We start from the raw sequence: 14441 nt of genomic DNA on the forward strand, positions 1-14441 counted from the left end.
ATTTGAAAATTAAACATGCAACATTATGAGATTTTTCATTTCTATAGCATCAAAACTTCCACACGTTTGCGTTTATTTTCAGTGTTGAGCAATCTGATTCTGGGGAGAGTCACATGAGCACCTCGTGCAGCAAACTCTACTTGCACAAAAAGGGCATTCAAAAGTGTTCACTTAAAGAACACATCTGATAAAAAGATAGCATTCATTATTAACAGCTCTCAAAATAAGAGTTGCTTTTTCCTTCTGTAAGAAGCTCTTTAGCATATCAAGTAATTTTCATTTGTACATATGGCAACAGTATTATCAGATAATGAAGATATGTGTATGTAGACTGAAACGAAGATAAAGTTCTAGCAATAAAGATATACTTAAAAAGAAAAATCGACGGAAATGTTAGTTGGCAGGGATAGAAGAAAACTACTAAAGCTTTGCATTAGATAGGCATAGGGAACAGTCAGCAGTCAATCATGGTCAAGAATCTATTTCACTCTAGACATTTGGTATTATTTTTACGTATCCATACCATCATAAATGGTAAACTATGCCTTTGTTCTACAACCCGTCAGTGGAATAGGCAGCTAAAAAGTACCTCTCCATCTCTGTGAAGACTACTTGCAACAGAGCTGGGGTTGTTTCTTGGGGGTCTGCTGTCTTCTCACATTAAAAAGCATAGTTTGTTGCACACTAATAGTAGAATGAATTATTTTGTTAAAGGATGAGGGAAAATATAATTTGTGGTCTGCTTCTGGATAACACAACCTGTCATTACATTTTATTCATTACAGATTAACTCAATTCTCATCTAAAGACATTGTCCTGTTAATGGATACCAGGAAAGGTAATTCACCTACCATTCCGTAATGATACTTGGATTAATAGTATGGATGCCCCTGTAATATTAATTCCTTACAGAATTTCTCTGGCAGTAAAATCTGTATTCCTAGCATTCCTACAGCTTAGAGCATTTCCAGAACCTCCTTGCAGGGTGCCTTGCAGCACTACAGAATGTGAGAGTACAAAGCTGACAACAATTCAAGTGTCAATACTTGTGGACTGGCTGGTAGCATGCATCATTATCTGAAGTAATATCAAAAAGCTCTTCAGAAAGTTTAAAAGACAGAAGAATCCTCCTCCTGTTGTTAAAACAGGAAAAGTCTGTCTCAGAATAAAATGAGACAGTACATTTTGTTTATGAGATCAGATGGAAGTAACACACTCTATAAGGAAATTCCATATGGCAGACGTGCGTAAACACAGACAACCTGCAGAATCAGAGTTCTGTTGTGAACTTCTGTGGTAGTCTCAAAGTAATCTTTTGACCATACCGCTGCAACAGCAGTGGTAAATTCTCCAACTACTACCTGCTCAGATTGATGTGTATCTCTTTGAAAAAAAGCATTATGTAAAATGGTACTTTTAGTAATCAAAGATACTATACTGTCAGTGTATTCAGACGTATCTACATTATTGTCTGCACTTTTACTACAATTTTACTCCTTTTAGGTCTGCAGAGCCAATGTACTAAGAAACACTAAGTAACGGTATAATTCTCATCAATGGTGCAAGAAATATTACCTAGCTGCTTGGTGATCCCTGGTTATCTAATGTGATCTAAATGTCACAGATAAGCCTAAGGAGAAATAGCCAATGAACTCTTTACTGGTGATCAACAGAACTGGCATTAAATACTAGCAGGATCAAAAGTAATGAACACAGAAAGAGAAACCACATTCTCCAATGTATGGAAGAGGAGCATACCAGAACACTGCCTGAGAAATAAATGATAGAAAGGAAAAACGACCTTTGAAAAACATTCCTTGCTTTTAAAGAGGGTACAGGCTCAGAGGGTATTGGCAGAAAGGAAGAAGGGAAAAAATAAGCCTGTACTGAGCTTTTAATCTTCCCCTAATTGTACTGAGAGTCTCCAGCATTATCCCCAGAGAGAATTAAACATAAAAGCCTAAGTAACTCAAACAAGTTCCCTTACAACTCAGTCCTTTAAGAACAGTATGATTTCTCTGACGGACTCACTTTCTCAAAGACCAGGTCATACAAAAATCACGTTGCGTGGCATATTTCTATTACACTAAAACAAAACAATGATACTCCGTCTGTTTCCACTAACCTGTACTCCGGTTTGGGGAAAATTAACAGAATAAAGCTTGTCTAAGTATTTCAGAAAATGAAGTGGTTAATACTTCAAGAAAATATTTTGTGTTGGTTGTCAGAAAAGATATTTTTCAAAGGTCAAGAGAGAGGTGGAATACAAAATTAAATAGAAATTACTCAGGAAATGGACAGAGGTTAAAATGTAAGCAAGCTTAATTATATCAGTAAGTACTAAATGCAGAACGGCAAGATTCAATTTTAAATGCTGATTATGTACCACCCTCAAACAAATGGTATACAAGCCTGGCTGAGACCTAAGTATTGCGTCCGGAAGGACAAGAAAATTTTATCAATGTAACTTAAAATGAACAAAAGCAAAGTTATACCAGAAGATATTTAGGGTGTAAACTTCCATTTGTGAGTTTCAGTTTTAACTTCTTCATTTGCAATTTAACTGAGAAGCTATTTTAAGCAGAGTTCAGGGGAAATGCACACTAGTGGCATTATCTAATCAAGCATGAGATGAAGGAAAAAGGAATAAAGCTTTCAGCATCACACCATGCTGATGGTATGAATTCACACCTCCTGATAAACCACTGATTTCAACAACATCCCGAAACAGAAATATTAAATAAAAACATGAACTCTGTGAACATCCACTTCATTACAAAGTATAAAAATACAGGGATTATATGCACTAGAGGGCCACCATATCTTATTATGTGCTGTTCTTAAATATTTATGGCATAAACAACCACTCACTGAAATAAATAAATATATCCATGAACAGCTTGTTCCATAAATCCCCATGAGATTTAAACATTTAAGAGGACCTGCAAGGCCCTCAGGGCACGTTTCAGGCCTGATACTTTCACACTGCCGGTGAACAGACTTCTAGGAATTTTGTTACTCATGGAACTAATGGAATAACAGCAACGCACACTAAACCTGTGAACTGTAAGCACTCAAGTTCCAAGACTCAGACTGAAACAAGGATCGATTCAAGAGCAGACAAATTTTATTATTAATCCCTTTCTCCTCTTGATTTCTGTGAGTGGCCACAACCAGCACAGATGACAGGCTGGATACTGTAATTCTTACTTTCTGACAAGGGAAATATTCCACATTCAGTCCACAGTGCTTTGTATTTTCATCAAGTATACCTCTGGGATGAGTAGAGTTTGTAAGCCTTTGATACAACTTACCTCAGTACAACTATTGGGTTGACCACTTTGTGAAGCACCCCCGAGCTATTAAACCGTGAAATAATCCGAGAGATTCCAGGCTCATGCTCTCATGTCACGTCAGCTATAGTAGTGGGTAGAAACTGCCACAGAAGGGAAGAGGGTAAAGAGGACTTACACCTAACACCAGCAGCCTGTGCTGCATACTGTACAAGGAGAAGAAAGAAATTACTACTTACCTGGGTTGAAATCCCAAAGCACTCATTGACTTCAGTAAGGTAGGATTTCACCATGGATGAAAAGAAGGGAGGAACTGGGCTAAGGGAAAGGGCAAATGCTGAACCTTACAACTCTGACTCCGACCAGGAAAAGGAAAGACATCTATTAGAAGTGCCCTAAAGTAAACATAGGGCAGGTTTTTTTTTGAGCGTATTTATTAATCCATATACCTAATAAATTGACTTCTTTTGGTCTTGGTTGTAGCTTGTTTTGAGTTTTAAGGTATTGAATGCTCATTCAAGCGAATGTTTCCTTAAGGAAGGAGGAATTCATATTGTGCTGAGTGAGTCTTATAAGTCATATTGTTCTTGCTACATAAGAACGAACATTTTTACAACATTTTCACAAAATATTTTAATAAACTAAACTCTACACTGTCAGGAAAAAGAAAATAATAAAATAATTGTCTTGCTATCAGTGTGTGCTAATCTGCAAAAGATCTTCCACTGCCACAGATCTTATTGTCATAGATCCTTTTTTTATTATTATTCAAATGCTAGCAGGTTTAAGGTAATGGATTTTTAAAACATCAATGTTAAAACATATCCATTGATCTAATAAATGGTATCACATTATTTGCCTTACCCATTATATAACACAGGCAGAAAGCACCCATTCAAATGCAGCATGCAAGCATGCATTCTAGAGAAATGCCTTGGAGGAACACACAACCATATCCATTGCTGTGAAGCAACATAAACAACAAAACTCATTGCTAAAAGGAAGCTTCTAAGGGATTGCTATTTTTCTGAAGAACTCGAAGGAACCAAAATAAATACCATAGATACCTCATGATAGGTGACAATTAACCTTTTGTGTAAGGAAGAAAAAGGAGGTCTCATTTGAAAAGAAAAGGAGGACTGAGATGAGACTGACCAGAAGATCAGAAAGGGTCAATCTGCAAAACCATCTCATCCACATCAACCTCACAGTTGAATAAAGGAACAGACTGTGTCAAATCCAAAGGTTTAGAAGCGTAGCCAAAGCCTTATGCATTTGACCAGTTTGGTATTCATTTCAAAGGCAACAAAGGACCCCGCCAACCACAAATGCAGTTAAAACCAAAGCTCCAGACAATTTGACACAGAAGTTTGACAAGTTGAAGATGAATTTAATGCAGTAATATACACACACACTATGTAGAGATGGTAGATTATACACACACACACCTACAAAGACAACTCTGTTACACATTTTATCTGTGAAAGATAAGAATGAGACACATATTTGATAGTTAAAATGTGCGTTTAGAAAAAAAAAGACTTTCATGAGCTTCAAATGTTCTGATTCTTCTGAAAGACATTTTGCCTAATAAGAATGAACTAATGAAAGCCCAGAAGTTTGCTCCCTGAAAAAATATTCATAGGCTTCCAGTTGTGTTTTGCAATATATGTTTTTTCCCATTTAGCACATCATGCTTAGAGATACTGCATTTAATAATACAATCTGCTGAGGATGAAAAGCACTTGCTTTGCTAATAAAAAAGCTGGTTATAGAAAATGCAAGTTTGGCAGTAAAGCTTCCAAGAAAAAAAAAAAAACAAAAACGCAGCCTCAAAAACATCTGCAGCATTTAAGCGTATACATTCCAGTTTGTCAGATGGTCTTCTGTAATTTAAGTATTTTAGGAACTAATCAAAATATTTTTTCTTGAAAACTGGATGAATCCATTATTTTTTAACTTTACCTCTAACCATGATAAAATGTGAGAAAAACAATAAAGGCATTATTTAACAGGGAGACTAACATGCTTACTGGATTTTTCTGTTTCTTTTTTTCCCCCCCCAAGAATGAACCTCAAAAAGAGTCAAGCTTTCTGCAATATAATTTAAGACTCTTTGAAGTGCTAATACACACAAACATTTACAGGGGCTGTAAATAGGAATAATAATATATTTTTGCACAGTGTCTGGCACAATAGTATTCACAAGGGGCTTCAAACTGATGGGCTTTACTACAGCGACACAGAATTGCATCTAAGAGAAACACCACACTAGTTAAGGTCAAGAGAAATCAGCTCCACAAAGCCTTAATCCATCTTCTTATAGTAATCAGTGATATAGCCACAAAACGTTGCTATTGAAATAGCATTGAACTGGAATAAACTGGGAAGCTGGGGTGCAAATGGACCATAGGAATAACATGCAAGAACAAGCATCAGGAAAATCTGTTGCAGAGAGACACGAAGGACCAGACCTTTCTAATCAACTTGTTATTATTCAATCTTTTCTGTGGCTTAAGGGATAGCTTGAGTGCCCAATCTGGCACCTTAAATGAAGGACAAGGACAAAGAAAGAGAAACCTGCAAAGTTCAAACCAACTGGATCCCTTGATCTTTTACAGAAATTGTGCCTCATGGATGATATTGAATAATGTACCTGATTGTCTCCTTTATTTCAGATAATGTGCTGTGCTGTTATTACAAACTTTTTGGTCATAATGCCAAAAAAGAACACATTACAGAAAGAGTCTTCTCAAAAGACTTGTACGTTTCCATCAGTGCTTATCACACCAAGGAAAATCAGGTTCCCAAAGTGAAAAAATCAAGGCTAATTCCCAGTCATGTTTCTCCACCATCAACAGCCAGGAAGGTTACTTTACAAGATAGTCATAGAAAAGTGTTCACAGAAATCTGCATTTTTTGTAAGATTAAGTAATTCACATACCCAAATAAAAGTCACTGTTTTGATATGCTGACTAACATTGCTGTTCTGATGTAAATCTGACTACTGATAATAGAATGCCATTCCATATTCATTTAAATCTGCTCTTCCAGACAAACCGTTGCTTGTTAATATTCGAAATGTTTGACAAAGGAAAACAAAAGAGAAGATCCTAAAAGCTTATTAGAAAAGTAGCCAAAACCAATGTAACAACAGTACTACAGGCCAGGCTCTGCTCCCACTTAGCTCCATGTGTATCAAAGCAATTCCACTGTATTCACTTGAAATATGCTCACTTTGCAACAGCAAAACCAGGTTTGCAATCTGGCACTTTATCTTGATATAACAACAACCTTGGAAACTTTTCCTGCTACTCGTTTCTATGTTTTCATCAGTATTAACACAGAAGGTATGAAGGTGGAATGTTAGTTACTTACAAAGCTTTGTTCACAGTCTTGCCAGTTCTGTGTTTACTGTCATATTCTAAAGCTAAGGGGGAGGACTTTTTATATTCCTCCTCCTTCCATGTGTTAGTCTAGAAAAAAAAAATCTGCCTATCATCACTTCATTTTTCAATGTCTCTCACACTGGCTGTTTCTTTGCATACAAATTTGAATTCCTCTTCAGCTGAAGATTTGCAGACAGCACAAGGCAACAAATTCCACACACCTGAGTCCTTTCACATCTTTCTTCTATGTTGCAATCTGTATCTGATACCATGGAATAGTTCTTCCTTATTCTGACATGAAAATTTGAGAGGTTGCTGAATGCAGTATTCTAGCCATAATCTAAAGGTAGGCTACTACATTTCGATCACTTTTACATTTCTCAAATAAAACCACATTAGAGAGACAAATCATCAAGGTAGAATTTGAGCCATCAATGAGAATGTGACAAGAAGCAGGTAAATACAGCTGCAGGTTCCACAACCACCTTTTCATACTTTTCTGAGTCTCCAAGCATTTTGCTATTTTATATCACATGATCGTCCTTCCTGTAAGGCTAAATAGTCTTCTTTTTATTAACTATAATTTTATGTCTCTCCTATACTCACCTATGGGAAATCAGTAAATCACTGCAAAGACTTCTGCAACTGATTACAGTACAATAAACTGACCAAGCAGTATACCACAAATCAACCTGACAGATTTATGTCCAGCCATCCAAACTATCTGATTCTTTCTTTGATTCCCCCCCCTCTTTTCCAGTATTTCATTTCTCAGACTAAACCTAATCTCTCAGTTAATGAACCAGAAAGAATTTCTGATATGGACTAGTCAATGACGAAAAAGTGCATTAGAAAGTACTGATATCTACATGAGATTCCTAGTACTCCTCAAAAATATCCAAGTGTTCAGAAATCTACCAGACAGAGAAGCGAGAACGTTGTCCTGTAATAGTATAACATGTATTTTCAGTAGCTAAAGGCAAGGGAAAGGCTGCCTCTCTGAAATGCTGCCTACTGTGTTACACTGCAAAATATCTACATGCAATTCAGTAACGTACTTTGATAAATAACGTACTTACAGCACAAACAGATGAAAAGAACTGAAAAAAATCCTTCTATGTTCATTTTCATTAATGTATTTTTACAGTGTCTTCATAATTCCTACTGCAATAATCCTGACACATAAAATGAAGCATAAGACTACTTTGTACCTTGAGATAAGGCAAAAGATTAGATACACCTTCAAAAGACAAACATGAAAATTACGTGAAAATCCACTGAGAGCTGTGGCCTTGATTCTGATGAACATAAACCTTATTCAGAAGTCACACTGAACACTATTACATTCAAGTCAGCATGCCATTTCATACATATATTTCCTAAAGAGCATTCCATTGAAGCTATATGCAAAATTTATTCCATTTTGACAGAGGATCTGTTCTTAAAATAGCTCACTGAAAACTAACATTCAGTGTTCAGAAAATAAAGACAGTAAGAAAGCAGGTTTCCCCCAAAGATACAATTTCAGAGCAGTGAAGTCTGTTGAGGGCTGAATCTGAATTATCATCAGATGGACAAAAGCAGGAAGCAAGTTATGATACTGTTTACCAGACAAGATGTGTAAATGCTGATGAACATGAATAAAAATTAAAGTATTCCTTCTGACCTTACAGGGGCAAGACTCCCTCTCTCCAAAGTTACTGCATACCGAAGTAATAGCTGCTCTTCATTTAGTCAAGATCAAATGTTTCTCAAAGCATGTTCAGTAACTTCTAACATAATCTTATTCCACACAAAAGGAAATTGGTTATTTGTGTGTTATCCAAGGAAGGCTGAGTAATTCACTGTGGTAGGAAAGACCTCTAAAAATAAGTCACCTCTCAGCAGATTCACTCCCTTCCTGTCTGGGCTTCAATAACTTTGCAACTGCGTGAAAGGACAAAACTTGAGGATGAACTACAGAGAACTTCTGTAACAATAACACTGCTCAAATACATCCATTTTGCTCCCGGTCTGTCTAAAAGAATCCAACTATTGGAGGGTGGAGCGAGACAGTTATCCATCAGGATGTGCGTGACTAAAGATCCTCGGGTGTAGCCTTCTGCTTTTATGTTTATTTTTGGATGCATTTTCCCTTGTGGTTTAAACCAGCTTTGGGGCAAGGTAGATAGTACCACGCTAACTCAGTGATGTTAAAGAGGGATAGCAAGTTCTTGTCAACGCAAACAGCACCTTTTCCTACGCATTCTTGGAGTACCATGGAAGTCTTATAATAGCCGTGAAAAACTTTCTTCATGGTTGTTAGTAATCCTCAGAGATGAAGACCAGGGACAATTGGTGCACAAAGATATGACACCAGTGATTCCCATATATGACACCAGTGATTCCCATAACCTCCTAGAGCTTCTTCATCAGGGGACAGTGTTCAGCTGTGTGAAAGCCTAACCGCAGATTTTATCACCTCCAATCTGCTCTAGAAGCTTGGGGATAGAAAACAAGTCTCCAAGGATGAGTAAGCTAAGTTCAACAGATGTTCCTGAACAGGATGCTACTTCAATGGATACAGTCATTAGAGAAAAGACTGGGCCATTTTAACTGGTAATTGCTGTTATCAGGACGATATTATTTGTTTTGACTGGCATTCCCCGACTGTTAAAGAGGGAGATAGTAGAAAATCATTCAGTGAGCCCTTTACAGAAAATGTGGTTTGCGTATTACAGAAAGCAGCTTATTATGCTTTTGATAAAGAATATCCTATCTTTTCCTCAAAAAGTATTAACATTTATAAAATTGACAGAAGAAAAGTGATAAATTCTGTTTAGAAGTAGCAATCTCTTTCTTTCAGATACAGACACAACTGTAATTGTACTCAAAGAAATCACTTGCTATATTTTGTGCATTAAATGTGTTAATAAGCCACATCTGGTCTGTGAAACATACCAATACCATTGTTTCTTAGAGCAATACAGCTAAAACTGAAAAGCTTAGTTTCCCATTTTAAAAACCGCAGAAATAACTGTATTGTGGATTTACAGATTTAGAGATTGAGACTTCCTTCAGAAGTTCTAAAAAAATAAGTATATCTTTCTCTCAAAATCTAGTTTTATAACTTACACTAAAAGCTTCATAAGCAATATGAATGCAGATTTACTTGTCTTCCAAAGAACAGCCTAGATTTGTGATAGCAAAAAACATTTGTCGTGTCAACTTAATCAGTAGGTCTCAGTGTAAACAAATTTTTAGTATAGAAGAAGATAGTTCATAGCCCTTAGTCCCATAATTTAGGGTTATTTGCACACTAAATGAATGTCAATACTGAATCAATGTATACGGGTTCATTTTCCAATATTATATACACCACCTAAAAATCAAACAATTTAAAAAATTGTGTTTTCAGAATTTACATGCATTGTTCTGGTATGCCAAAAATCTGTGATCAACAGTTTTCATTTGTTCTTTCCCTCAAATAAAGGGAAATTTTGTGGAACAAAAAACGAGCAAAAAAACCCACCCTTAATCATATTAGATGTATTTTTTGCATTTTTATTATAATCATAAAAATCATAATTCCTAAAAGTAGTAACCATTTTAAGAATTACAGCTCTACTTGCTTATTTAGGTTGATCTGTAGTACTACAGTACTATATTTATTCAGAATTATTCAGCAATTTCTTTATGGAGAAACTACTTTTTCTAGAATTAAATTATATGGGCTTTGTCAAAGCAAGTATGTATGAATCTCTGCATAAGGCATGCTGAACAACATACAATTCATAACATAAAATCTTCCCTGAAGAAAAAGATTTACTTTTGAGATGATAATAAGGATAAGAACATACTACCGCCACTGCTCGTATTGCTAGTATATTTGGGGGTGAATTATCTTAAATATTTTTTCTGCCTGTTGTAAACACACTCCATTTATCATACCTGAGGTGCAGTTTATGTAGACCTTAGGATTAGTAGATTACAAGGAGACAAATATTACCTTGAAAAGAAAAAAAGTGAATGACTTCATTCTACCTCAGACTAACCAACAAAGCTATTTTTGTTAGGATAATTTTGCATTCTCACTAAGAGACTCAAAGAAACCACACCAAAATATATCAAAGAATACACTGCAAAACAAAAAGCAAAGCAGCACCAAAAACTAAACTGTGGTCTGTGACCGACATCTGCAGCACCTGTGACATGCACTACTACAAAATTTCATAAAATCTGAGATATACCAAGTGTGTGCTAAAGCTCCCTATGAAAGCATCCAATACTTTCAACATGTGACCTTTGTATTATCATCATCTAAAAATTCAGCAAAATAAACAAAATTATTAGAAGTAACAGTGTATTAGTTATTACAGAGCAAATGACATAGGCATTTCTGTTTTAAAAAAATAAGTATACTTTAAAATTCTAAATTTTAAAGATGGGAACTTAACCTAGACTCTCCCAATATTTCTGATAGGAGACCGACAATCTCTGAATTGTTAGCCAAAAAGTCATATACATATCAGAAAGAGCTTTGCTAATACCACTTCAAAGTGAATTTAAAGGAAATTTTCTTTAATTATTATTTATTTTTTATTTGAAAAACCTACAATTGGATTTATTATCCTACATTGTGAGCTTCTAAAGCACTATCTACATTAAAAATTTCTGACCACTAGCAAAAGTTGCATATGTTAAAACAGATTAAAGTACTTGCATATTTAATCTTGTAATGCCACGGTGAAAAATCATAATGTAGCCGCTGCAGAAATAAAAGTATGAACTACAGAAAAATATTGCATTGTAAATTCCTTCAAATTTGGTATTTGACTGTACTAGTATTTTTTCTTTTTACCTGCAGATATTGACCAAAAAAAAGTACAAATTGTAGCTACACAGCTCACAGAATAAATCTTATATTGTCACTCAATGGCAAGCATGTTTCATGAATGCATCCATCTTTCACAGGTAAGTCATGCTGCAACATTAACTATGTTCAAGGCAACATATTTGCAGATAGGTGATACCAGTCAGTCAGTGTAGCTAGTTGCGAGTTTGATTTTCTTTCTGATAGCATTACTTTAGTACCACTTTACCACACTTATTTGGAGTATAATGTTTCTTTTTCCTCAGGAAAAGAGAAAACAGATATAGATATATCTATATAGTTAGCATCGCCAGATTTGCAAATTCAAGACACTGTTCTACCATCCTACAGTTCTATGCAACACCTAAATTTGTGCTGCTGCCACTTAACCAAGCTGGCAGTACAAGTACCATACAGCGCAGGCCAGGCCAACAGGGTGCCTTCTAATACTCTGAACACCTTCCAGGCAAGAGCAATGCTTACAAAAACACAAACTAATTGAAGTCCAGTAACTTAGCGTGGTAGCATATTAATGGAGTCTTCTCTACACAAATACCAAAGTACACACAGACTATGAGATGAAGAATCTCAGCCATATGTTCTCCAGAAACAAAAGTTTTAAGGGAATTCACGTTACCAGTAACTTATTTTAAATGATCTTTGTCCATCTGCTAATTTCAAACCCCTTACAGCTGCTGCTGAGACAGGAGTAAATGAGAGTAATTTAAAACATCAGAGTATTGTAAAGGTAAACTCCCCAGGTAAATGCATGCAACAAAAGCAAGTTTGAGGGTAAAACAGCAGCACCTGCAGTATACAGGTGAAATTTCTGGTGAAATTTATATAAGTTATTTCATTAGAAGAAATAAAGTAGAAGAAGCCTGCAAGAAAGCAATACAGAAGTATGGAATCATAGAGAATATGAATCACTAGAAAGAAGTAAACACGTTTTCCTTTTTGTCCAAACTAATTAAAAAGAATTATTCCTTTGCTTAGGCTACAAATGAGCTTATATTCCGTTATTTTTTCTTATATAAACTGCAAGTAAACCTGAATTTACCTCCCAAAGTGCTTTGAAGTCCTTCTGCTCAATTCGAAGGAGCTCGCTGTATTCTCTGGTAACAATGGTAGCATGGCGAGGAGTGTTATCCAGAATGGACTCTCCAAAGGCAGTTCCTATTCCCAAAGTGCATATTGTTACAGCATCCTTTAATTAAAAAGGAAAGGACATGTTAAGTATTCCAGCATTTCTTATAAGAGTCTTTATGTCACATTTGCTAATGGTGCTACCTTAAGATTCTTTGGCAATTTTCTTTTTAAAAAGTTAAGAGTACCAAAACCATAGGAAATAAACAAAAGCCCACAATGTGCTAATTAACAGCAAAGGAAGCCTCAGTGCGGAAGCAAGTGACCATCATTCAGATTAGACCTATCTTGCTGCAAAGCAGAGGGCACAAGAGTCACCCTCACCTTTGGAAGAGAGTTATGACCTCCGTTCATCTATAAAGACTGCTGTAATGATGAAATCCATTAGAAATGTCAGAGGTGATCAGAAGATAACTAGCATTAGAAAAGCAATCTTGGAATATAAATTTCTGCCCTATATAAGTTATCCTCATCAAAAAGAAAATCTGAGTGTTACGTCTCTTAGTAATTTTCAGTTATAATATTCTCTCGTATTTATAATGCATTTGTCCATTGACTAAAAAAAAAAATTAAGTTAATTTCACATAATTCAGATATTTCATGTAAACTTTTAACTCCAAAACAACCTGGAATAAGTCTAGATTAATTGTGATGGTCCCCAGCATGCAGCACAGTACACTTCAAAAAGGTCTATATGAACACATGCCATTAATGTGATGGAAAAGATGTCTGATTCAAACCCTGTTGGCCAGGAGCTCCTCTTTGACAGTTCCAATACAAATTATGAGCTACAGCAGAAATAAATAAGTAAATAAATAGACTGATAGAAATTAAGTATCTTGCTGAATCAAGATTTTTAGATTCATGTCCTATTTTAGGCTTAGAAGTTGCTATGCTCCTGAGCAGTGGCTTGTATCTCAACATTTACTTAAGTCTCTTTCTAAGCTGGACCTTAACTGATCATCTTCTGAGTAAATTAAAAATAAAAATAGTAACAGTACTAAAAATTTACACAGAAGCGAGTCACAGTTTACTAAGGAAATTATACGTGCACATAGATAAATGCATAAACATATAAAAACACATGCTAGTTTTACTTGACACAACATTAGAAATATAGTTTAATTTAATTCTAAAATGTAAGATTCGTAAAAAGGCTACAAAAATAAAGCAAAATTTTGTCATCCCATCCACTCCTTCCTTGTGGCTGATAATCCAGGAGAGATGCATGAACATATTTCAGCATCATTTTCTGTGTTTAAAATCACATTGTTTTCCTTTCATGCATCTAATAAGTGGTAATAGGCAAATGTTATTAAGATCAAGTTAGTAGCTTTATAATTGCATTACAAAGACAAATGCCCATAATAGTCCAGTTCCCTGAACCATAGAAAATTGCTTTTGCACAGATATTACCATATAAAACTGTGTGTTCAGGAAAACAAAATCAATTACATTTTAGAGAAGATCTAGGAAGAATTTACCAACTGTCAGAAATACACTTGCAAGGAAGACAAATATGAACAGGCACTGTTTGAAAAAAGAATATTTGGGAATGAGTGCCCAAGAAATGTATGTCTCTACAAACAGCCTACAATACAGGCCATACACTAAAATGGTGCTTTAAGAAGCCTTGCATTCAGACCTGAACCACTATATGCGTGCTGCTTCACTCAAAATTGCACTCAAAGGATCTACAAAGAAAACGTCTCTACTGCTCATGTCAAATTTGATCTCCAGGTCTCCAATTATACTATATTA

At 35.5% G+C, this 14441-nt stretch overlaps 1 protein-coding gene across 22 annotated transcripts in view; it reads right to left on the minus strand.

The window, feature by feature from the left end:
- Positions 1-14441, minus strand: part of RAPGEF4 (Rap guanine nucleotide exchange factor 4) — a 153945-nt gene that overhangs the window by 119182 nt on the left and 20322 nt on the right. For 20 of the 22 annotated variants that reach the window (XM_080600893.1, XM_080600894.1, XM_080600892.1 and 17 more), the window contains one exon: positions 12595-12741. In XM_080600893.1, the coding sequence (XP_080457019.1) occupies positions 12595-12741 (147 nt within the window). Of the gene's footprint in view, positions 1-8348; positions 10574-10612; positions 12571-12594; positions 12742-14441 lie in introns of those variants that run through there. The other 2 variants (XM_080600876.1, XM_080600878.1) reach the window with 2 other exon arrangements.

The sequence above is a fragment of the Anser brachyrhynchus genome (genome assembly GCF_964034855.1).
Source record: "Anser brachyrhynchus genome assembly, chromosome: 7".
Lineage (NCBI taxonomy): Eukaryota > Metazoa > Chordata > Aves > Anseriformes > Anatidae > Anser > Anser brachyrhynchus.